Source organism: Scyliorhinus canicula, chromosome 12, assembly GCF_902713615.1.
Source record: "Scyliorhinus canicula chromosome 12, sScyCan1.1, whole genome shotgun sequence".
Taxonomy (NCBI): domain Eukaryota; kingdom Metazoa; phylum Chordata; class Chondrichthyes; order Carcharhiniformes; family Scyliorhinidae; genus Scyliorhinus; species Scyliorhinus canicula.
In genome coordinates, this window is record NC_052157.1 from 150,391,892 (window position 1) to 150,416,916 (window position 25,025).

Consider the following 25,025-nt stretch of genomic DNA (forward strand, 5'->3'; position numbering starts at 1 on the left):
TTTTTGTGAAAGGAATAAACTGATGCTTGGGGCTCTGTCTGACAAGCCTGACGAGCAGAGGAGGTGATCCATTTAAGTAAAGAGGAAGGATTAAAATGGCAGTCAACTGGAAACTTCTGTAACATAAAACTATTAAACAATTTTGAAGAACTTAAAGTTGGTGCTTGGACATAAAAATACTTCTTGCTTTAAAGCACCACAGCGAGATTATAGTGCAGCCCTGTTAACAAGTTAGAAGAGATTTGCAGGAAATACACAATAGGGAAGAAAATAAAAACAATTGTGTGGAGGTCAGTGGTGCCTGGCCACACCAGTAGCAGGAGAACGAATGCAGACCCCAAAGAGAGAATGAAAATCATTGTGTAACTACACCAATGTGATCAGTTGTCGAACCATTCCACGACAAAATTCAGTTTGCCCTTTTCAAAAAGTTACAAATATAGGGCACAATTGCCACACTGTTCCAGAATATCACTATTGCCTACTCTTTAGGTAGGATTGCAATCCTAGTCATTTGGTAAAGCTAATTATAGATTGGCAACTTCAAAACTTACTTTTATAATTTCCTGTGCAATTTGCCTCATCTTGTTAATATCCAGTGTGATTTTGGAATCTCTCACAAATGAAAAGAGTGTTCGGCCTTTACAGAAACTAAAACATAAAAAAACATATTTGATTATACACAGAACCGGAAAATATCATGTAACAAAATTGGAAATTAGGCTTTCTGGGAAAGCAAAACTAAGACAAGCAAGAGAAGGTGTGTTTACCATATTAAATGGTCAGTTCCATCATGTACTATGGCAGAGAGGAGGCATGCAATTATATAATTCTCCTAAGGCTTCTGGTAATGTCTGTGAACAACTAGCAGGATATCCCAAAACACCATTCCATGCAGAACATGACATAGTCCTCTCCTCAGCAAGATCCCTTATCACCTGGAAATGGGAATTTTGCACTAAGATGGAGCAGCACCATTTAGGGTCAGTGACACACAGGTTTTCTGCCCCAACATACTCTGTGGAAGACTACTATCTATTTGTGCACTTTTCAACAAATGGCTAATTCTGGGAGAAAATAAGTGCCATTCTGCACAAAAAATTCAACATACGTCTGAAATCTTCTATGCTGATGAACACTGCAAGATTATAATGCAAAAAATAGATATCATTCCCATTTTATTTACCTTGTAATGATGGCTAAATGTGGAGGATGCATACAAGCGCCCATGAAAAGTACCACATTTTCATGCCTTGTTTGCCGGTAAGTCATCACTTCCTTTTTGAACAATTTCAAATGATCCTGATTATTCCCATCAATCTCTAACAACCTAATTGCCACTTCTCCATGCCAGCGTCCTTTATGAACTTTGCCCCATCGCCCTTTGCCAATCAGCTCTCCAACTTCTAATTCGTGAAACGGGATGTCCCATTCCTGTAGGAAGACACTTGTCTGGCTGGGCTTGCGAGACATCAGCCCTCTGCAGTGGGATCTAGTATTTGGCAGGTCATCCACCTCATCAGTCTCACATTCTGATTCTGACTTATTAGCCTCCTCATCGTCAAGTACTTGATCTTCATTCTGAAAGCAATTAGAAAAGGGGCAACTTAAAGTCAAATCAAAACGTACAAGACATAATTAATTTGTTAAGCACTTCTGGTACTCTGCCCCCCTCTAGTGCTCCTAGTATTGGCTGCAGATAATTTACTCCATTAACCTCAGACCTGGGGCAGCATGGTGGCTCAGTGGTTAGCACAGCTGCCTCACAGCACCGAGGACCCAGGTACTATCCTGGCTCTGGGTCACTGTCCCGTGTGGAGTTTGCACATTCTCCTCGTGTTTGCGTGGGTTTCGCCCCCACAACCCAAAGGTGCACCGGGGTAGGTGGATTGGCCAAGCTAAACTGCCCCTTAACTGGATAAAATAAATTGGGTACTCTAAATTTAAACAAAATAAATACCCTCAGACCTGGACCAATTGTGAAGCACATTAAAAACAAGCTTTGCATAACAAATCTTACAGCAGCACACAAATATGCTTTGTCATGGTTATTTCTTGCCAACATGGGCAGCACGGTGGCCTAGTGGTTAGCACAGCTGCCTCACGGCGCTGAGGTCCCAGGTTCGATCCCGGCTCTGGGTCAGTGTCCGTGTGGAGTTTGCACATTCTCCCCGTGTCTGCCTGGGTTTCGCCCCCACAACCCAAAGATGTGCAGGGTAAGTGGATCGGCCACGCTAAATTGCCCCTTAATTGGAAAAAATAATTGGGTAATCTAAATTTTTTTTTTTAATTTCTTGCCAACATACCTCTGCATCCAGCACTTCAGCTGCTTCAGGTTCAGCTTCCTCTACAGTACTGCAAGACAAATAATACAATTTATACTTTCATACTTGTATAAAATTTAGCAACATGGGGGGGGGGATGAAAGTTTAATTCTACTCAAATTGAAAGAGCAGCAGGCAAGTGGAACCAAAAACCTAACTTTGAGCGGATATTTGAAACTGAAGAGTCATACCGTGCTTACAGGGAGTTTTTGTTTTGCACTTTAAATTCAGTGTTCTTAGCAATATCCACTTCATATTTTTACTTAGCTAGAAACTCTATTCAACTGTGCAATGCAGAAATTAATGCATGCTTTAAATAGTAATGACTCCACCTGTACAAATTCAAATTTCCTAAATTTTTGAGCTAAGGCTATAATATCCATGGCAGCATGCGGAATGCTGTAATATCTCAGGGACTAGACGCAAACTCTATTTGAGTATGTGACTCAGTGCAGGATTCTCTACATCAAAGTGTGAAAATCGACTGTAAGACTTAAAATATAATCAAACACAGCAATGAAACCTCTCAGTCAAAGCTGAAAACTAAGGGGCAGCACGGTGGCGCAGTGGGTTAGCCCTGCTGCCTCACAGCGCCGAGGTCCCAGGTTCGATCCCAGCTCTGGGTCACTGTCCATGTGGACTTTGCACATTCTCCCCGTGTTTGCGTGTGTTTCACCCCCACAACCCAAAGACGTGCAGGATAGGTGGATTGGCCACGCTAAATTGCCCCTTAATTGGAAAAAATGAATTGGGTATTCTAGATTTATTTATTTTTAAAGCTGAAAACTAAGAAAATGATTGTTCATTCTAGTTTGTCTCACTTCCATCTGTCCCAAAACACTCACTGATCCTTAAAGCATTCTGATTTTCTAATGGTACATGTGCAGCTATTTGTCTGGTGTCTGCTTGCGCCTGGGCTGATGTTGCTTCCCTGTGGAAAATTATTGAGCACTGCTGCTTCACAGCATCAGGGTCCCAGGTTTGATTCCCGGCTTGGGTGACTGTATGTGCGGAGTCTGCACGTTCTCCCAGTGTCTACATGGGTTTCCTCCGGGTGCTCTGGTTTCCTCCCACATGTCCTGAAAGACGTGCTTGTTAGGTGAATTGGACATTCTGATTTCTCCCTCAGTGTACCCGAAGAGGCAGCAGAGTGTGACAACTAGGGGATTTTTACAGTAACTTCATTGCAGTATTAATGTAAGCCTACTTGTGACAAAGATTATTATTATTGTCGTGGGCAGTATCAATGTGGTAATTGTTGCTGTTGATCCGTTGCCTTTGTTGGGATAATTGACTGAAGGCCATTCAGTTCCTTGTGCGGGTTGGTAAAATCACATCTCCCTCATCACCTGTCCTGCTTTAAAGGAGCAGCTTCTCCAGTTGTATTTGTATGTCTGCGATTACAACAATGTATGTGGTCATTCATTTTCAGTGTACTGTTGAGGCGACAACCTCTCCACATAGGTCCCAAGTTGTCAAGGGGGCTGACTTGTGAGCAATGAATGCCTGCACACCGACTGGCTCTCCAACTCTCATCTCTGGCAAATGGTTTAGCAGCTTTATCAAAGCGAAATGTGGCTTTGTGGTTTTGTTTTGATTTTATCACTCATTCCTGTTATTATTTCTGGCTTCAGTATGGTTTTAAACCATTGGAAGAGTAGTTCATGTGCAGTGTGATATTAGTTGCTGAACTGAACAACTTTCCATGTTTTCAGTCGGTGTGTTTCTCCAATCTAGGATTGTCTCGTGCTCATCTGTGCTGAACCTATTCGATTTTGGGAAGGTCCCTTTGACAATTTTCGCTGCTGCCTCGGCCTTCCCATTTGAATTGGGGCAGTGTAGAGCGGAGGTATGGTGCTGAATTTCCCAATCATTTACAGAGCACCGGAATTATTCGCTCATGGACTGAGGGCCATTTTCACTCGTCATTTCAGGAATGCCAATGACTGAGCGTGCTCTCAAGCATTCTACTATCTGATAACCATTGATGTTAGCTTGTCCAACTCCCAATTGTCTGAGTAATAGTCACAGTAACTTCATTACAGTGTTAATGGAAGTCTACTTGTGACGCTAATAAAGATTATTATTAATTAGTTCCAGAGTGAAGAGGTCTATTCCATGGTTTATCTGGGATCTGAGTGCCTCTTCAGCTTGCTTAGCCTGAAGTTCATTACAAATGCTGCACTGGCTGATGTTTTTTTAAAATAAATTTAGAGTATCCAATAATGTTTTTCCAATAAGGGGCAATTTAGTGTGGACAATCCATCTAAACTGAACATCTTTGGGCTGTGGGGGTGAAACCCACGCTGACACGGGCAGAATGTGCAAACTCTGCATAGACAGTGACCCGGGGCCGGGATCGAACCTGGGTCCTCAGCGTTATAGGCAGCAATGCTAACCACTGTGCCACCGTGCCGCCCTGCACTGGCTGATGTGGCCCTTAATCACATTGCCTTCCTCAGACTAGACCCAATTCCTTGATGAGTTGACTATATGTGCTTCAACATTTTCTTTTCTCATCTCCTTGGAAATAATAATTATAGCTCCTTTGTACAAGATGCCATTTTAGGCAATCATTTAATCTTTGCCCAATAACCTCTTGTAACAACAGAAGTGTTCTTGGTGGTTTCAGGCCATCCTTTATCACTACTTCCTGCAGCATTTGGACAGTTGCATCTTGTTGCGTAGTTTGATTGATCGGAGCAAGATGCTGATCTCTACTGAGTTGATGAATTCTAGACCATGCTGGGCTGTTGCTTCTCATTGGATTTGGAAGATTTCACACTCCGTACTAGCATCACCTACTTTCTTCAAAGGGAGTGCTGCTCTCGACAGCATGTGGGCGATGTACATCCGATTCTCCTGCTTGTACTTCACTTCCAGTGTCTCTACAAATTAAGTAACATCCTTTGCAAATGCTCTGGAGCAGACAGAAGCATTGTAAGAAAGAAACTTTGAAGTGGCTTGTGTTCAGACTCCACCATTGCATTCTCTCTCCCAAACAGGTACTGATTGAAATGCTCACAAGCAAAGGCAATATCCAGGCACTAATCTTCATTCAGTTTCTGTTGACACTCTGGATGCAAATGTAACTGGTAGTCCTTGCTGCACAAGGGCTTTTTAAAGACCTGTCTTGCTGGCATCATAACGCAGGGTGATTTCCTCATTGACATTATAGTACCACAGCACTGGCGTTGTCATCACTAGTTGTTTGATGCAAGTGCCTCATCTTCTGTGCCCCAATACCACTGGACAACATTTGCAGCGAGCCCGAGTAGGGATTCACACAGAAAACAAATTGGGCAATAACTTTGCTAGGTAGTTCACAAATTTAAAAAATTGTTGCACTGCCTTCACATCTGTTGCTGGCTGCATCTCCACTACTGTTCTTACCTTAAAGAGAGCCAGGCAAACTCCTTTCACTGTCAGTTCTTGACTTCGGTCACCTTCAGTTGCAGTTTTTTCTTTTGAGCTTCATGCTCATCTGGCAAGCTATCTCTAGCAGTCTTAAGATTCTGATCATGGTCTACAATTTTGTTTCTTCTATCATATCTCCAGATCATCCACAATCGCTTTCACTCCTGGAGGATCATTAATTATCTCACACTGTTGGCACTGGTACTCTTCTGGAGCATTGGAAGAGGCAAACACTACATCTACTGCACGATGATATTCGGCAGGAAGATATCAAAGATCCGTGAAAACAACTACATAATTGTTTCAGGTTTTTGCAGTAGTCAATTACTTTATGCTGTGCAAAACACTGCAAACCTCTTCTGGTACTTGGAGGGTTATCAGTCCAAACTTTAGATTTGTCTTAGCTGAGACAAGTGGATTTTGCTTAAGTGTCTGTAATGTCAAATCTTCTTTCTTCCCATTGCATTGGGCTCTCAGCTTAGTTTGCCCTTTTGGAGTGAGCATTGTTCCATCATATAGCCTCAACTTCACCTATGACGGCTTCATTTTCTGGTCACCATCTTGAGCAACTTCACACAGGTCTGCGAAGCTCATGATCCCGCATGAAGTATCGACAAATTCATATTAACTGGATACTCTCCTTCTAGTCAACATTCCAATAGTCACAAAGCATTTTTTCCTCGAGACTCGACTGTTCTGGGGTGTACAGTGATTCTTTATGAAGATCGTACAACACCTCTCCATATAAGTGCTTCTCTTCTTTCCAGCAAAATGCCTGTCTGCAAAGTGATTCAGCTTCTTGCAATGAGAGCATTGCTTTCCCCACACTGGACATGTTTCATTTGCTTTCACATGGTTGGAAAATCTCTAATTTTAGTGTGACTATCTCTTTGTAATTTGAATTAATCTGCTCTTAAGCATTGTCCGCTAAAATTGATGGAAGCCATTTTAATAAAAACAAAACAGCATTATTGGAAACCAGCCAGATTAGTGAGAACGTCAGCCTTAATTGAGAGACAATTAAATAAGTAATTAATTAACAGATGTGTTAGAAAGGCTGGAAATGTAATTAGAAACATATTATTAACACTTAATTATTAATACAGACTTTTAAAGTGCTGTGAGAAAAAAGATTAATGTGCCTTTCTCAGACCACAGAATAAAAAGAGACAACATGAATGTCAACCTTGACTAGATCTAAATAGGCCCTTGTCTAAGGGGCTGCAACTCCAGACATCTATGTTGACAAATTATTGGTTGAGACCCAAACCTAGCTCAAGAAATGTAAGGAAGGGCAGCACGGTGGCACAGTGGTTAGCATTGGGACTACGGCGCTGAGGACCTGGGTTCGAATTCCGACCTTGGGTCACTGTCCGTGTTGAGTTTGCACATTCTCCCCGTGTCTGCGTGGGTTTCGCCCCCACAACCCAAAGATGTGTAGGTTAGGTGGGTTGGCCACGATAAATTGACCCTTAATTGAAAAGAAAAATAACTGGGTAATCTAAATTTATTAAAAAAAAGAAATATAGGGCGAGATTCAATCACCTCGTCACGCCCGACTTTATAATGAGACGAGGCCATTTAATCTCGTGAGCCGTCTCTCGCGAGATTCAAATTGCTCGAAACGTCTCACGAGATTTAACGGAATCACGCCAGGTGAGATCTAGATTAGCATATTTAAGTGAGTCATTAGGTTAATTTAAATATATCTGTGTCGTATTCTCCCGGGGCTCAGGAACTGACAGCCACACCTGGGAGACCTCGCCATAGCACCGTTTAGCACTGGTTTCCACAAATGTGGATCAGGCGTAACGACACCTTGGGGGGGGGGGGGGGGGGGGGGGGGGCAACCATTGGAGACCCTGGGTGGTCGAGCTCTTGGCAGGGTAGTGCCATAGCACTGGAGTTGGCATTGCCTGGGTGACACTGCCAACCTCGAGGACCCCGGAAGAGGTAGGTCAGATGCAGTGGGGGGTTCCGGAGGCTGCAGTGGGGATGCTGAGGGGGTGGGGTCGAAAGATCAGGGCGGCATTTAGAATGGCCCCGATCCTCGTATACTCTTCCTGCATTGGCGAGCTGAGCTCGTCAGTGCAGGAAATTATGCAAGTGATGCCTCGACAGATAATTGCCCGCCAAGACAAAAAAGGACATAGTGCCATTAAACATGGTGTCTCACAGAACTCATGTCATTAAATCGTGCAGATAGTTTTAAAACTGAGAAAATATGCATAATTAACTAAAAAACAATGTGCTAATTCTTATTTCATTATGAACAAGTTATTTTGGAGAAGCCATTTTGGGAAAGGACGGACAGAGGTAAAGGCAGAGGGAGATGTAAAGAGAATGATGTGGGTAGTGAAGGGGAGAGAGAGAGAGCGCGAGAGAGAGAGAGAGAGAGAGAGAGAGAGAGAGAGAGAGCGCGAGAGAGAGCGCGAGAGAGAGAGAGAGAGAGAGAGAGAGAGAGCGCGCGAGAGAGAGCGCAAGCGAGAGAGAGAGCGCGAGTGAGAGAGAGCGCGAGAGAGAGAGTAGGAGCGAGTACGAGAGAGAGAGAGAGAGAGAGAGAGAGAGAGAGAGAGAGAGAGAGAGCGCGAGAGAGCTGTAGAGATATCTTTATGGAAAGGTATTGGAGAGCTATCTTCAATGTTTTCAATACTGCCATTCACAACCAGGTCTGAGAAGGGTGGTGAGAAGTCTGGTCAATTGTTAAAGATAACTTTCTCCTCTTAGTTAATTACTGTTAATGGATACTTTGCTTTTTATCGTTCTGACTTGTCACCTTTGTAATGGTTAATAAACTTTCTGTATTCATCATTTAAAGTATTTTTTCTTGCCATATGGTTAAGTCTCTAGAACCCGATTTATTTTGTAATGGGGGGGGGGGGGGGGGGGGGGGGGGGGGGGGGGGGGGGGGGGGGGGGGGGGGGGGGGGGGGGAGGGGGGGGGAGGGGGAGGGGGGGGGGGGGGGGGATTTGTTACAAACAAGTGAGCTCAATAAATCTTAGGTCAGATAAAGATAAATAATAACACTTGTAAACTTATATGGCATCTTCCACAATATTTATATTCGGCACCCTGATCTTTCTGCTGGTCCTTTCGTAAATATTTCTTCTTTATCCCGGATGTCTTGTGATTGGAAGGTTTGAGCTGCCACTCAACATACTGCAAAGTCTCTTCAGTTTCTCTATCAATACTCTCCAGCTGAAGATCGACAACCTCAGAACTTCTCCACATCAACAGCTTTCTTGAGAGTAAGTTCTCTTCGGTCAGATGTACTCTCACAGTGGGATCTCTTGTTCTTAAGACAATCCTATCTCAGATCAGTTCATCCTTCAGGGAGGCACGGTAGCACAATGATTAGCACTGTTGCTTCACAGCGCCACGGACCAGGGTTCGATTCCTAGTTTGGGTCGATATCTAATCTCCCGGTGTCTGCGTGGGTTTCCTCCAGTTTCCTCCCAAAAGTCGTGCTTGTTAGGTGAATTGGGCATTCTGAATTTTCCCTCTGTGTACCCGAACAGGCGCTGGAATGTGGCGACTAGGGGATTTTGACTTCACTGCAGTGTTAATGTAAACCTACTTGTGACACTAATAAAGATTATTATTGTTCAGCTAGACATCCAAGTGTGATCACCTTCATCCCCTTTCCTGACCTCTAGTTTTGAGCATGTTGCGTTCATAAATACCATAGTAAAGGGATCAAAATGGGGTTTCAAAGCCTCCAGAAGGTCATAAGACTGGCTTTTCTGCTATTCGTAGAGGTCTAGGAAACATTCTTTGCCCAGCCCTGAGAGTTGCACCGCTTATTTGTTCATATTCCTTGTTTAACTCTGTGGCAAGTTCATAGTTCTATCATTGAGACTGGAAGAATTTCCAATTTGTTCTCAAATCTCCCTTCATCTCCAGAGGAGTAGGTGCCGGACTATTCAAAGACATACTGACTCACCCAGCAATCAATACCTTGTACAAGGTTTTAATTATTCTCTTTTTTACAGTGGCTGTCTCTCATACAGCTATCAAAACCCATTCAGTTTCATCTGCATGTTCCTGACATCTTGTTCCAAGAGGGGAATAAAATAGCTTCTGCTCTCAAGCCTTTATAGATAGATAAAGAATTACATAAAAGGCATCATGACTATGGCAAGCCACAGTGCACAGAGGAACGTCTCCAAACAATGTCACTGATCACACAAAAATAACCAGATTGCAAATACCTCCTCAAACTGACAGTAAATTTCAATTTGGTTTCATTTCCAGCTCACATCAACAACAATACTGAACTCTGCAATGCTGCCTCACCAATGTATTGCACTGGATCAGGATTAGCCATTGGAGAAAGGCATTAGACAAAGCATTTATTACAAAGAAATTACATTGACATTTGTGTATTGTGCCTCCCTTATAACAGGGCGATAATATCAGAGGCGGAGGAGCAAAACAAAAAAGACAAAACAAATAAATTGTACTGGAACTGTATTTGCTTTGAACAAAATTAATATGCACATTTAATTGCAAAATAATTAACAGAATTCAACATCAATTGTTTAAACCAGTGTTCTTAATAAAACTATTGTCATGTGAGAGTGCCTTTAAGAATTGGATGTTTAAGAAATGTACCTTTAAGAAAATAAGCTGATCATATTACTGAAGTGATGGCATGGGGGGGGGGGGGGGGGGGGGGAGCTGAGCTCACTTCCTTTTTTTTGGGAGTTTTAGTTTCAGTTTGAAGAAAGCTTGGGTGTGGCTGTGAGCTGCATTGCTGGTGATCTCTGCCATGAAGGACTATCTCTTAATCCTTTGGTGAAATCGGAATTGTAAAAAGGTGTCAGTATTGAATATAAATCTAATGTGCTTCTGTTTGAAGGATTTGTTAAGTCTTTTGGATGTGTAAAGGAACAATTTGCAGGATTGGGTAGTGTTGTATTATTTTCGGGGTTATCTTTGAAGTAAGGGGTGTTACGAGATCTAATGTTTATTTAAAAGGTTAATTTGAGTTCATGGAATAAACATTGTTTTGTTTTAAAAACCACATGTCCATAATTGTAGTGCTACACCTGGGGAACAAGCCGTGTGCTTCAAAAGCAACATTCCATTAAAGGTGGGGGATGGTTGAACTCCATGATACATTTTGGGGTTCTGAAAACACCTCTCCCATAACACTATTTTCTGCTTTTTAAGGAAATTGTTCGCCACATCATGATCAAACATTCTCTGGTGGAGAAGGTGGATAGAGCAAAACCTATTCCCATGCCTCTGTCAATCTGGAACCATCATTTATTATAGGCAACCAATTGAGTTGCTGTGGTGGCTATTTTTAGCTCTACCGCACATGGCATACGAGAAAGGTGCCATAGAGGAAATAATACTGATATTAACCTTTTGCTTAGCATGCCGTGCATAGCTTAGTTATCAATCAAAGCACTGACATTTGCTGTCTAATGTTTTAAACTTTTGCATACTGCTTTGCAGAAATGAAGGAGAAAATGCAAATCCTTACTCAGTATCTTCAAAGTCGTCGGGCTGTAAAGTGACAGGCAATGGTGAACTAGGGACATCTAAATGACAGAAAGTTAAAATCGTAGTCAGTAAGGCAGGACATTTATCTTATTATACAATTCTATGCAAACTAAGCCACTAAAATATCTAAGTGAAAGTGACTAAATTAAATACCAACAGTGCACTGTTATTACTACTCCATACAGGTTAGTAATGTGCTGAGGTTTTCTTCCCCCCCCCCCCCCCCCCCCCCCCCCAAGAAGCAAGTGTAAAGACAGAAAAAAAAGTAAAGGGGAAAATGACATTAGTAGAAAAGGCTAGATTTGTTACTCACCTGGGAAGATAAACTGTTGTCTATGATGAAAGTAGTACGCAGCTTGGGGAAAAGGTCACACAGGCAGAAGAATAGATTACAAATCAGTTTAGAAACTGTAGGATAGCAGCTGGCATTCTTATTAAATAGACTCATCCATGCATTTCTTACTGAAGATCCCTAGAAAGACAACTTTTGGTTTTATCATATTTAGAGCAGTGATCAACCTGATCAAGAATGGAGAATGGCTGTCAGCCATTTAAAGTGACGCCTCCTATTATTCCACTATTTCCATATAATTTTGGTAGAGTTTGATGAAACTTAACTTTAACATATATTTCACCTTTTTTCCATTTTAAGTCTTCAAATTTTAAATTCCGTGATACTTCCAACACTACTTTGAAGCGGGCAATTAAGTTTAAAAACTGCTAAACTATAAGATTACATTTTCCGAGGCAAATGTATGGGTTTTTTAATATAACTTGTTGCCACAGAATGTTCTCCCCTTTTTTCATAGACCAATTCAGAAAATGTTACCATCGGAATAAACAGCTCCTGGACGATATCAAGGTTCCTACTCAGGAAGCTGCAACTGGAGTCCTCGTTAACTCCAATGTGAAGGTTTGATCAATTCTCGGCTGTGCAACCTTTTGAAAACCTTATTTGATAGAAGACTCCTCTTTGCTTAGTGTGTGTATTTAATTGGGATTGGAGAGAAAAGAACTGGAGAGTTTGGAAAAGGAAAAAGGAGAGAAAACAAAACTGGGTCCTCTATGCATAGGGCAAAAGCACCCATTGTTGGGCAATAAATAATGGGCTCGAGATGATCCCAGAGCCTGCATCATTTTGGCCTTAGTTAAAAGATAATAGTTTGGTTCTAGACAAAGGAAGGAAAAAGGGGAGAAATAAGAAAGTTTATTTTTGTATACGTAAAATATTAAAAAGAAAACATGAACCAGGGCACTGCAAAATCCAAATTAAAACTAGTTTTCAAAGATTGGAATTATACATAATATATAAGATTTAAAGAATGAGTGCATATAGTTGCAATGTTCCAAACTAGTTTTAGTTTGGATTTTACAACTCCCCAAATTATATACATTTTGATTTTAAAGCAGCTATGTATGTGAAAGGAGTGCAATAATATTAACCATTCTGCCCAATTGAAAGTAATGGCTGGGATTTTGCATTCAGCAACAAAAAGATGCTCTTGCTGTTTGCCTTGAAGGAAGCTGCCAAGAATGAGCTACTTAGTGAGCTCTATGGCATGGTGTGGTTTCCCCCCCCCCCCCCCCCATTACAATATTATTCTGGTGTCAATTACAGGGAAGCTCCAGCATCCAGGAACAGTGAAGACATCAAGCAGGCTAAGCTGCTGTCAGATTTGCAGTCATGATGGTGAACACCAACAGTTGCACGGTCACCAAACCCCAATATCTGTGCTCAGGGCTCTGTTGTTATATTTTAAGGACTTACCTGGAAATTTGAACCGGTCTCTGGGACCTTTTGGTGAAGGGTTTGGAGGTGGGGTAGCGCTTGGAGGATTGGAAGACTGAAAAGGTGCTGGAGAAGAAGGAGTTGAAGAAGTTGTTGAAGAAGGGTTGCTACTGGAATCCAAAGGAACTGGGGCATGATCCTACAAAAACAATGTTTATATTTGAATTTGACCAAGAGTATATTTACTCATTTACAATATGAGCAGAGATTTGCAACACAGTTCAACATCCAAATTTTATTTCAATGTGTTTGTTGAGAACTTCCCAAATATGCTAGTTTAAAAGTTTCAACAAACGCTACACAATTCAATGATGATAACCAGGCTAAGTTATACAGATGTACAGAAAAAATATTTAATTTCAGTGTTCTCAGTATGCATTACAAAATTCTTATTCAGTATTATGATAGGATTGTGTGTCTCACAAAAAGTGTGTGTAAACATTTGCTTTTCAATGCATTTCCAATGTGGTGGACGCATTTGCAGATTTTACCCTAGTATTTCAGTGCCGAGCCATTTAATTTGAAGGATTATGGTTTCATGCTATGGTTCTCTTTTTTTTTTTAAATGCTTTACCTGAAAGCAGAGATTCAAACACATGAAAAGACGTATGTATTTCAGAGAGGGCAATGAACGTGTGGAACTGTCCAAGGTGACAATGGATTGTTTTCTCAAATTCAAGGGGGGGGGGGGGGGGGGGGGGGGCAATGGATAAAGAAGCAATTGAATATATTCTTTTTAAACAAAAGCTTTGGCACCAACCAGATACACATCAGTCATCTTTCCTGGTCCTGCACATGCTCATGTTGCATTAACATATCTTCACACAAACACACTTTCCCCTTTGGGGAATAGTGGGTTGGTTGACCACAAAGGGGGGGGGGGGGATTTTCCAAATGTAACTGCGTTATGAATGCTCCTTCCCTAGCCAACAAGTTCTGGCATTGGATTTGAACCTACAGCCTCTGGTTCAGAGGTAACAACACTACCACTGTGCCACAAGGCCTCTGTGACCCATGGTTCAGTTGGTAGCACACAGTTGAGGCAGACAATTGTGGGTTCAAGCAGAGGAGCATGAAAATCAAAGCTGACTTTTCAGTGCCGTACGGAAGGAGTGCTGCAGTGTTGGGGATGTCTTTTGTCAGGTGACTCAACTAAAACTGCTCTTTCCTTTAAATGTAAAAGATCCAATGGTGCTAACTTGAAGAGGAGCATGGAAACTCCCTGGTGTTCTAGCCAATATTTATCCTTCAATTAACATCACAAAAAAACAGATCACCTGGTCATGGCTACACTGCTAGTTGTGGGAGCTTGCAGTGTGCAAATAGACTGCTGTACTTGCTACATTACAATAGCGACTGCACTGTAAAGCACTTTGACATGTTCAGTAGTCATGAAAGGTGCTATATAATTGCAATTTTCTCTTTAAGGGTTGAGGAATAGGCTGTTATTACAGAATGGAGTCGTTTAAAGTTGCTGAACAGAAGCAGTGGAGTGATATGATATATAAGTATACATACTGGAAAATAAATGATTGGCAGGACAATAGGAAAGAACAGGATGAGTAGGGATAATTGGATAGCTCTTTCAAAGAGCTGGCACAGGCACAATTAACCAAATGACCTCCTTCTGTGCTGTATGGTTTGTGTGTTGATGGGGGAAAAAATTGTACACTAAAGCATGATATTTATTACCAATGTAAGCAGCCTGTAATCAATATTACAACACAATTTTTGAAAAACGAACAAAATTGACCACGCTGAAGTGTACAAAGTTGATGTGCACACACGGACAAAAAGCTGGAGGACAGCATGGTTACCTTTTTTAGAGCCTTTGGAAGAGTGCCAAACTGTGGTTCCGCAGACCTATCTACAGAATTGTTTATATCAGATGGTACAGACTCTGTTCTTCGAATTTTTGATGATACTAGATAACAAAGGAAAGACGTAACTTACAGATTTCTCAAAAATACAACAGAATGTATTACAACACTTAGATCTGCAACAATGCAACTTGGGTCAAAACCTCAAGTTGAGCTGATCACAACAGACTGCAACATTTTAGGACAGGTCAGACACTAGTTTTTACCCCTCCTCCCTCTACCACCAGACACGACAACAGACTGTACCCTTAAATGTTATATATATCTGATGTGAAATTAAACAACACATTATTTAGGTGCAAGTTGCATTGAGAAAACCTTCAGTTACTTTCTTCTTCCATTCCAAACAAATGTAGCATGACTGCAGTACAAAACTTGGCTTGCTCAATCAGATTGCAGTTTCCCTGCCGTCCTGCACTATTGGCATCTTTCAGTGAGGTGTTGATATCCTGCCTTTCCAAAATTTCACAGTAACAACGGTACAGATATGGAAACTTGTTGATGCAGTTTACATCAATATACACTAAACTACACAGATATGAAAGGAAGACAGGTTGGGGGGGGGGGGGGGGGGGGGGGAGCTGAAAATATAGACTACAAGGAAGACTTTTAGGAATTAAGATAATAAGCTAGAGATTACCAGAAGGCTGAAGTACCACCTACAGAAACTGGATTGATACAAAAATAACCAATTTAACTTCACGCAAGAAAAGCAGTGTGCATGCACTGGGGCTCAAGGACATAGAATCATAGAATTTACAGTGCAGATGGAGGCCATTAGGCCCATCGCGTCTGCACCAGCCCTTGGAAAGAGATCCCCACTTAAGCCCACACCACCACCCTATCCCCGTAACCCCACCTAACCTTTTTGGACACTAAGGGCAATTTATCGTGGCCAATCCACCTAACCTGCACATCTTTGGACTGTGGGGGCAAACCGGAGCACCCGGAGGAAACCCACGCAGACACGGGGAGAACATGCAGACTCTGCACAATTACCCAAGCCGGGAATCGAACCTGAGACCCTGGAGCTGTGAAGCAAAACGGCTAACCACTGTGCTACCGTGCCGACATCATCAAGATCGGTAGAGGCGACACAGATGAGAGGGTTTGAAAGTGATGACGAGGATCTTGGTATCTATTTATCTACAGCAGCCGGTTTAGCTCACTTGGCTAGACAACTGGTCTGTGATGGAGACCAAGGCCAGAAGTGTGAGTTCAATTACCATCCTGGCTCAGGTTATTAACCTCTCCCCTTCTGGGATTAATATCCCAGGTTCGATTCCTGGCTTGGGTCACTGCCGTGCAGAGTCTGTACGTTCTCACCGGGTGCTCCGGTTCCCTCCCACAAGTCCCGAAAGACGTGATTGTTAGGTGAATTGGACATTCTGAATTTTCCCTCCATGTACCTGAACAGATGCCGGAATGTGGTGACAGTAACTACATTGCAATGTTAATGTAAGCCGACTTGTGATAAAAATAAAGATAATTATTTTCTGCAGCTTGATGCCAATAGAGCATGTTGAGGACCAGTAGGTGGCAATGTGAACAAGCGGCAGGCTATAGCATTGTGAATTAATGGGGGCCCGTAGCGGGAGATAGATTGGTGCTGGGGGTGGATCGGTGACAGAGAACTAGGCAATTTGGAACCACCGCTTTGCATTATCACTAGGCCTTAGAACAATGTGCATCGCCCATTTTTAATCTATAAAAAAAAGTCCCCATCTCCCGAGAACATATGGCTTTGTGTGACTGTCTGGTCAGCTGGTGTCTGACACCAAGAAATCAACCAACCATGTGATTGAAAAAAAAATATTTCAGGGAAACCTGCTGTATAATGAACTGTAATCTTACTTTGAGGAAATGATATCCGGCATGAAGGAGCTTCTTTTGTGCATTTGTTGTGGCACTTTAATCTAAGAGGAAAGAAAAATATAGTACCAAAATACATTCAAATGTATTACTTTCTGTTTCAAAACTAATAGATTTGTGAACTTCACTGGCAGGTCAACATAAATAATGGGTTCCATAACATATCTACCATTATTAGAAGCTGCTACCTTCACTTTCACTTATAAATAAGAGCATTTTGTAAAAATCAAAAGGCATTTATATTAGGGCTTTTTCTCCTTTATTTAGACTTCTAATGTTATTTTATTGTATCTGTTAATTGGGTATTATTTAAGAAGGATAGTTATAATCTGGGAACAGTATCATTGGGTTTTCCTCAGATTTAAGGTTGACACCAGCTAACCAAAGCACGGACCGGGAATTCAATCTCTGACTTTGTTAGCCAATGTTACAGACAGTATCACACGAGGAAGTACATTTACTCTATCTGCACTAATTATGTGGAGTATTACAATTACATCTTTGGCTGTTCCAATGACTTGTTCGATTACAAATGTAACTGTTCTGGCAGAACTTACCTACAATGTTTGCACTTAACACCAAACATCATATTTTTTTGACAAACTTGACATGTCTGTGATAACCAAGATTTTGTTGAAAACCTAAAAGCAAGTGTGCAAAAGGCTTTTTTAGTCTACGAGCAATAGAAAGTCATTTCTGAATGTTCTCAGCAAATAAATTACATTGAAGGAATGAAAAGTCATTCCTACTGCTTCATGTGACAATTAAAATGGATATTGTGGTGGGGGGGGGGGGATGTTTTTATTATAATTTATATGCAAACAAACAATAACAACCAAACAATAATAGTATTACAACACTATAACCTCACCACTTGTTAACAACTTGTTTCTGGTTCTTATTACTCACCTATGTGTAATGGAAAGCCCAAAGTCCCTTTGTAGCATCTGAGGAGATCCCCGCGGTACATGTAAAGTGTCTGAAAAGGAAGAGGAGATTTTAAAGTGGCTTTTGAAGAAATTAAATCTATTTTTTAGAGAACTACTTGAGGCATGGTTATTTGTCTTCAACAGGCCAGTGGTTAGAGTTATAGATGTTTACAGCATGGAAACAAGCCCTTCTGCCTAGCTTGTCCATGCCGTCCAGTTTCTATCCCTAAGCTAGTCACACTTGCCCGCATTTGGCCCATGTCTCTCTATACCCACCCTGCCCATGTAACTGTCTAACTGTTTTTTAAAAAAGGAAAACGGTTGTTTTAATGCAGAACCAAATTTATTTTGGATGACATGGTGGATAAGGGGAGTCACTATTCTGTATAAGGTTGGAATTTGCTATAGTTGTAAAAGTCTTAAGTTGTACAGACCATCAAGCATTTACAATACATTTACAACTAAGCCCTCAGACCAATAAAGCCCTGGGTGTTGGACTAAGGCAGTGGACAAACAGTCTCCACAAAAACAAACTTAGTTGCACAACATCCAATAATTTTCTTAGATCTAAATCTCCAATTAAAGAGAATTGTGGATAAAATGTATATAGGCTTAAAACTGTATATCTTTAAAATAAACTGCTACATCAAGACGTCTTTGCCAAAAATAGATGTACAAGGGCCAGATTTTCAGCTGTTCACACCGATGGGATCATCCGGTTCTGCCGATGGTGCACCCCATCGCCGGTTTATATGTTTATATTAACATGCGGGCTAATGTCTGGGGTTTGGTGGGAGGATGGGATTGTTGTTATTGATATGGGGATTGACATATTTGTTACTGATTATTGTTTATTGTTGGTGGGTGTAAATTTGGGATAAAATGTGGAAAAGGAGGAGAATAAAAATATTTAGAAGAAAAAAATCTTCGTCGACAGTCTTTTTAGAGGTCTGTGAGAGGCATCATGCACCATTTGCCACAAGATCGGAGTTTATATTCTAATTTTCACCTCTTGACCTTCCAGGAGCAGCTGGGTTTTGTTGGGGCACTAATACTCTCCAGTACCACACCCAAGTATTTATTTATTTATTTTTTAAATTTATCGTGTACCCAATTAATTTTTTCCAATTAAGGGGCAATTTAGCGTGGCCAATTCACCTACCCTGCACATCTTTGGGTTGTGGGGGTCGAAACCCACGTAAACACGGGGAGAATGTGCAAACTCCACACAGAGTGACCCAGAGCCGGGATCGAACCTGGGACCTCGGCGCCGTGAGGCTGCAGGGCTAACCCACTGCGCCACCGTGCTGCCCAAGTGAGTATTTATCATGGATAAGTCCAGATGTACACTTTCAGCAGACCATTCTACCGTGCAGGACCATCATAACGAAGCTCAATTTTTTTCTTCAACTGACATCCACCTGTAGCTGCAACCAACAGGAGTCCAACAAAAGGTGGATGCTGGACAATTCTCCTTCCGCTCCCTCCCTCCACCCTCTCTTTAGTGGTGGCCCCGGCTGTCACCATGGCCGAGATTACGAGATCAACATACCCAGCAAAGAACTCGAATTAACTTGGAACTCTGTATATTTACATTACTATTAAGCACAATTTCAAAAATATTACACGCCTCAAAGTTGTTGAACCATACAGACCAAAATGTTCCAGATTGTGCCGAGTTAACTGATCTTGGTGGCAATAGGATACCACAATTGGCCTTATTGCCTCTGGAATGCAGATGTAAAAACAGTCATATCCCCTTCCAAGATCATTATCCAGTGACCTCTGCAAAGCGTACATGTGAATTTTGGCAAAGATGAAATCAGGCTCAACCACAATGCTAGAAAAAGCTTCCCCTCACTTAGTGCCAAGGCTCGTGCATGAAATACAGCATCACTGGGCAAGGTACAAGAGCACAGTAAGAAGTCTTACAACACCAGGTTAAAGTCCAACAGGTTTGTTTCAAACACGAGCTTTCGGAGCACGGCTCCTTCTTCAGGTGAAGAAGGAGCCGTGCTCCGAAAGCTCGTGTTTGAAACAAACCTGTTGGACTTTAACCTGGTGTTGTAAGACTTCTTACTGTGCTCACCCCAGTCCAACGCCGGCATCTCCACATCAAGGTACAAGAGGACATGGGACAGGAAAGAATTATAGAATCCTTATAGTGCAGGAGATCATTCGGTCCATCAAATTTGCGCAGACCCTCCACAACAGCCCATCTGATCCCTGTAACTCCACCCAACCTTTTTTGGATGCTAAGAGGAAACTTAGCATAACTAATTCACCTAACCCGCACATCTTTGGGCTGTGGGAGAAAACCAGAAAACTCGGAGGAAACCCTCAAAGACTTTGGGAGAATGTGCAAACTCCACACAGTCACCCAAGGTTGGAATCGAACGTGGGTCTCTAGCGCTGTAAGGCAGCAGTGCTAGCCACTGCACCACCTTGCCGCCAAAGGCGTTAAAAATGTGATGAAAGAGAAAATATTTTTTTAAAGACAGGAGGAGGGAGAAGGGAACATGAAGGAGGGTGGAAGAAAGAAAGTGGCAGAAAGAGAAATAATTAATCAAAGCAACATTTCAAATTGAAGTCGACAAGACATAAGCTATTAAATAGAGGTTTGAAATATTTAGCCTTAAATACCAGCATAATAAACATCAGGGATTATTCACATTACTGTCCTGTACTTCACCGCAAGATCAACTATTTCACAGAAAAAGCAAAAGCAATGAAACAAGATCAATTAAATTGGGTCCATGCAGGTGCAGCAATGCTCGCTGTGAGGCACTAATTAAAATGTGTTGAATTTACTAACTTTCTTACACATATTTATCAGTTTTTCTACTCTTTCTTATACAGGACAAATTATTTTTGCACTTGAAACATTGCAATGCCACATAGGTGTAAAAGCAGGGTACTATTGCATGCAAAGGTATTAAATAATAAATCTCTGTGGGCATTGCTAAACTTGAGCAGCAGATTTGGTTCCTAATAGCAGACATTTTACGTTAAGTGACATTTTACGCAACTATGAATTCATGGGCAGCACGGTGGCCTAGTGGTTAGCACAGCTGCATCACGGCGCTGAGGTCCCAGGTTCGATCCCGGCTCTGGGTCACTGTCCGTGTGGAGTTTGCATATTCTCCCCATGTCTGCGTGGGTTTCGCCCCCACAACCCAAAAATGTGCAGAGTAGGTGGATTGGCCACACTAAATTGCCTCTTAATTGGAAAAAATAATTGGGTAATCTAAATTTATAAAAAAAAACTATGAATTCATGTTCTGAAATAGTGTACAATTCTTGCTGATTAACCTGGTTATTCCGGAATAACCATTTGATATTATATGCCCAAATTACTGTGGTGAAGGCTCCACTAAGTGTTTAAAGTAGGTTATGGAATCTGCACTTCCATCACTATAGCCATTAATTGTGAAGAACAGACTCATTTATAATTCTACTGTGATATAACAATTAAATTGACTTATTTTGTATCTAACTGGGGCTACATTCAACCCCACTTCCTTGTTATCCATCTACATCTCCGGATTTCACATCCCCTATATACTCACAGCTAGAGCAGCTGCAGTTCTGGCTTCTAACCCTGCCCTGGTATGTTACCTCAAAAGCAATGAGATCGGGGAGTGGGAAGGACTCTGGATCAAAGCACTGCATAGGGCAAACTCCACCTCCTCATGCGCAGGGCTGAGCCTAACGCAACTAAAGGTAGTGCACAGGGTGCATTGATCAGAACACGCATCTGCAGGTTCTTTGAATGGTGCCAGGGAGGCCGGGCCAATCACACCCACATGTTCTGGTCCTGTCCCAGACTGGTCGCATACTGGACAGCCTTGTTCAAAGACACGTCCAAGGTTAATGATAATAATAATAACATCCTTTTATTGTCACAAGTATGAAGTTACTGTGAAAAGCCCCTAGTCGCCACATTCCGGTTGTGGGGGTGAGTCATGCCCACTAATGGTGGTCTTTGGGGTATTGGAACAGCCAGGGCTCCTTACAGGGAATGGGGAAGACACCCTAGCCTTTCCTTCCCTGATCGCCTGCCGAAGACTCCTGCTCAGCTGGAGACCAGCGGCGCCACTCAAGGCCGCAGACTGGTTGGCCGACCTAGTAGAATTCCTCAAATTGGAAAAGATGGGCAGCACGGTGGCCTAGTGGTTAGCACAACCGCCTCACGGCGCTGAGGTCCCAGGTTCGATCCCGGCTCTGGGTCACTGTCTGTGTGGAGTTTGCACATTCTTCCCGTGTCTGTGTGGGTTTCGCCCCCACAACCCAAAAATGTGCAGAGTAGGTGGATTGGCCATGCTAAATTGCCCCTTAATTGGAAAAAATAATTGGATAATCTAAAATTGGAAAAGATAAAATTCGCCATCAGAGGAAGGCTTCTGCAACACATGGAAGCAATTTACCAAGCTGTACGAGGACCTGTTCGTGACACCAACCAACGAAACAGACAAAAGAAAGGAGGGGGGAGACAGTACTCAAGAGTACAGGGGGAGTAGGGCAGAGGAACCAAAGGGCACAGAGGAAAAGAAAAACCCATGAGTTTGCCCACAGCAAACAACAGGGTATGCCTTGGTGGCCTCAAACACACCCCTGATATGTTTGAATACCATGGGCCAACCACAGTACGGCTGTGGTAATCGAGTACTGGGAGCCCAATGTTAATATACCTTGTATCTGTATATATGTTTCCTATGTATTCATATCAGTTTATATCGTCCCTTTTTAACTTTTTTCCCCTGGCAATGTTGTTACAAATAAATGAAAAGCCAATAAAAATATATTTTTTAAAAAGTAAATCAGAATGCTGCAAATGGTCTGTTCACAGAAATGGAAATATTTAGACAAGTGAATTTCTGAGACTGTAGCTGCTAAAGAAAACAAGAGTGCTGTAATTTCCCATGAGTTTTTAAAAAATCTAGCCTGGACTTGTTAATGAAATGAAATGAAAATCGCTTATTGTCACAAGTAGGCTTCAAATGGAGCTACTGTGAAAAGCCCCTAGTCGCCACATTCCGGCACCTGTTCGGGGAGGCTGGTACGGGAATTGAACGTGCTGCTGGACTGCCTTGGTCTGCTTTCAAAGCCAGCTCTTTAGCCCTGTGCTAAACCAGCCCCAGTCTGGTGCAGAGCTGGAAAACTACTCTCAATTTGAATGATTAGTAACCGAGTTGCAGGGCGGGTTTTAACACCATAGTTTCAACAAAGAACTCAACATCTCTTTGGATATAATATAATAATAATCTTTTATTGTCACAATTAGGCTTACATTAACACTTCAATGAAGCTACTGTGAAAAGCCCCTAGTCGCCACATTCCGGCGCCTGTTCGGGTACACGGAGGGAGAATTTAGAATGTCCACTCCACCTAACGAGCACGTCTTTCGGGACATGTGGGAGGACTCCGCACAGACAGTGACCCAAGCCGGGAATCGAACCTGGGACCCTGGAGCTGTGAACCATGGCAGCAGGATGAGGCCCTTAAATGGACATTAATTTCCTAATTATGCATCTCAGTTGGCAGCGGGGAAAGAAAGGCCTTCCTGGGCCTTCTGGACATACTTAATCAGGGTGATACAGAAATGTTGTGGGGTCCCCATTCACCACCTTCCTGCCTGATGAAATGCATCTGACCACCAAACTATGAAGATCATACATCTCCAGAGCACTGCCTTCTTCCTGCCCACTTCAACTCATTTACCACTGAAACCATCACACACATTTGTCACCTCCAGACTCAATTATGCTAATGCTTTCCTGGCACACCTCCAAACATCCACCCTCAATAAATATCAGCGCCACCAAAACTATGCTTCATTCCACCCTACACCAAGCCGCACTCACCCATTATCCTCTCTTTGCTTACCAACACTGGTTCCCAGTCCCCCACTGCCTCAAATTTTAAATTCCCTCCTTGTGTTTCAATTATTCTTATGGCTTTGCTCCATCCTATCTCCTCTAGTCTTACATTTCCTGAACTATTTTGTTCCTCTGACTCCAGCCTCTTGTCCGTTGTCTCATTTGCCCCATCATTGCCAGCTCTATCTTTCACTGCTTATAAACGTAAAAGCTCTCTCTATAACCTCCAGCCTCTTCCCTCTCCCTTTTTATTTTTTAATTTAGAGTACCCAATTATTTTTTCCAATTAAGTGGCAATTTAGCATGGCCAATCCACCCAAGTTGCACATCTTTGGATCGTGGGGGTGAAAACCACGCAGACACGGGGAGAACGTGCAAACTCCACACGGACAGTGATCCAGGGCCGGGATTCGAACCCGGGTCCTCAGCGCCATAGACAGCAATGCTAACCACTGTGCCGCCATGCTGCCCTTCCCTCTCCCTTTAAGTCCATCTCTTGGAGCTAAGTTTTGGACATTCTCAATTCTTCCTCCTTTCGCGCTCTGTTCATTGTTTCTTCACGCCTGTGTTTTCACGTTAAGGGCATTATCAATGCAGCTTAACCTGGTCAATTCAGAGCTACAGATACAGTGGGCTGTTTGTGCAAAGTAGTGTGCACCTGGGCTATCCAATTCATTGGGTCACAGGTACGATTAGCTGAATGTGTAGCTGGTTGTTTCTTCAAAAGACAGTATGAATAGCATCAAAGTTAAACACTCTTGGGCTATGCACACGCCTCTCAGTAATTCGTTCAAGAGCAATGCTGATCATGCCCTTGCTTGATTTTCACCACGGAATGACGTAGGACATAAAGGATTGCAAGAATTAGATGAAGATTAATATAGTTTTCAAAAAATGGTCAAGAGCTGACAGGAAACATATTTCATTAAAATGGGACAACATGCACGGCATTTCTGAAACAATTAGAATAAAATGCTTGTGCATTGATTACTTGTCTACTCTTCCATTCACTTAGAAAATCATACAAAATTGAAAACCAAGCATGCCATGCAGGATTGTGATATTTTCAGGCGCAATTTAAAACTGGTGATGAATGCAAAATCCCAAACACAATGCAAGCCTCAGTGCTGTGTTAATATTAGAATACCAACTTTTAGGAGAACTGTGGTCATCAGATAGACAAGGCGTTGAGGGAAGACAGTGAGAACTCCCGATAGATTGAGGAAAGAAAGGCCTACATGGTAATAAGGGGGATCGGGTAGCAATATCATCACAGCTGTTGCCACTGATGTTCAGATTGAGGAAAAACTTGTTTTTCTTACCGAACCTAGGAAGAAAAAAAAAGTTGTAAGCAATAGTTACATTGACCAGCAACATAATTAAATTAAGATATATTCAAAAATTGTGAAGCTAATGTTGAA

The 25,025-nt window shown here is 42.1% G+C and overlaps 1 protein-coding gene across 8 annotated transcripts in view; it reads right to left on the reverse strand.

Annotated features, from left to right (window-relative positions):
* Positions 1-25,025, reverse strand: part of LOC119975037 (kinase suppressor of Ras 1-like) — a 202,755-nt gene that overhangs the window by 13,358 nt on the left and 164,372 nt on the right. For 6 of the 8 annotated variants that reach the window (XR_005462645.1, XM_038814496.1, XM_038814502.1 and 3 more), the window contains exons 5-15: positions 24,756-24,931; positions 17,706-17,775; positions 17,354-17,437; positions 16,779-16,840; positions 14,862-14,968; positions 13,024-13,183; positions 11,569-11,610; positions 11,236-11,293; positions 2,307-2,355; positions 1,187-1,581; positions 555-651 (exon numbers count right to left, since the gene is read on the reverse strand). Coding sequence is in view for 7 of the 8 variants with exons in the window: in XM_038814496.1 (XP_038670424.1) it covers positions 555-651; positions 1,187-1,581; positions 2,307-2,355; positions 11,236-11,293; positions 11,569-11,610; positions 13,024-13,183; positions 14,862-14,968; positions 16,779-16,840; positions 17,354-17,437; positions 17,706-17,775; positions 24,756-24,931 (1,300 nt within the window). In the remaining variant the exon portion in view is untranslated. The remainder of the gene's footprint in view (positions 1-554; positions 652-1,186; positions 1,582-2,306; positions 2,356-11,235; positions 11,294-11,568; positions 11,611-13,023; positions 13,184-14,861; positions 14,969-16,778; positions 16,841-17,353; positions 17,438-17,705; positions 17,776-24,755; positions 24,932-25,025) is intronic. The other 2 variants (XM_038814501.1, XM_038814498.1) reach the window with 2 other exon arrangements.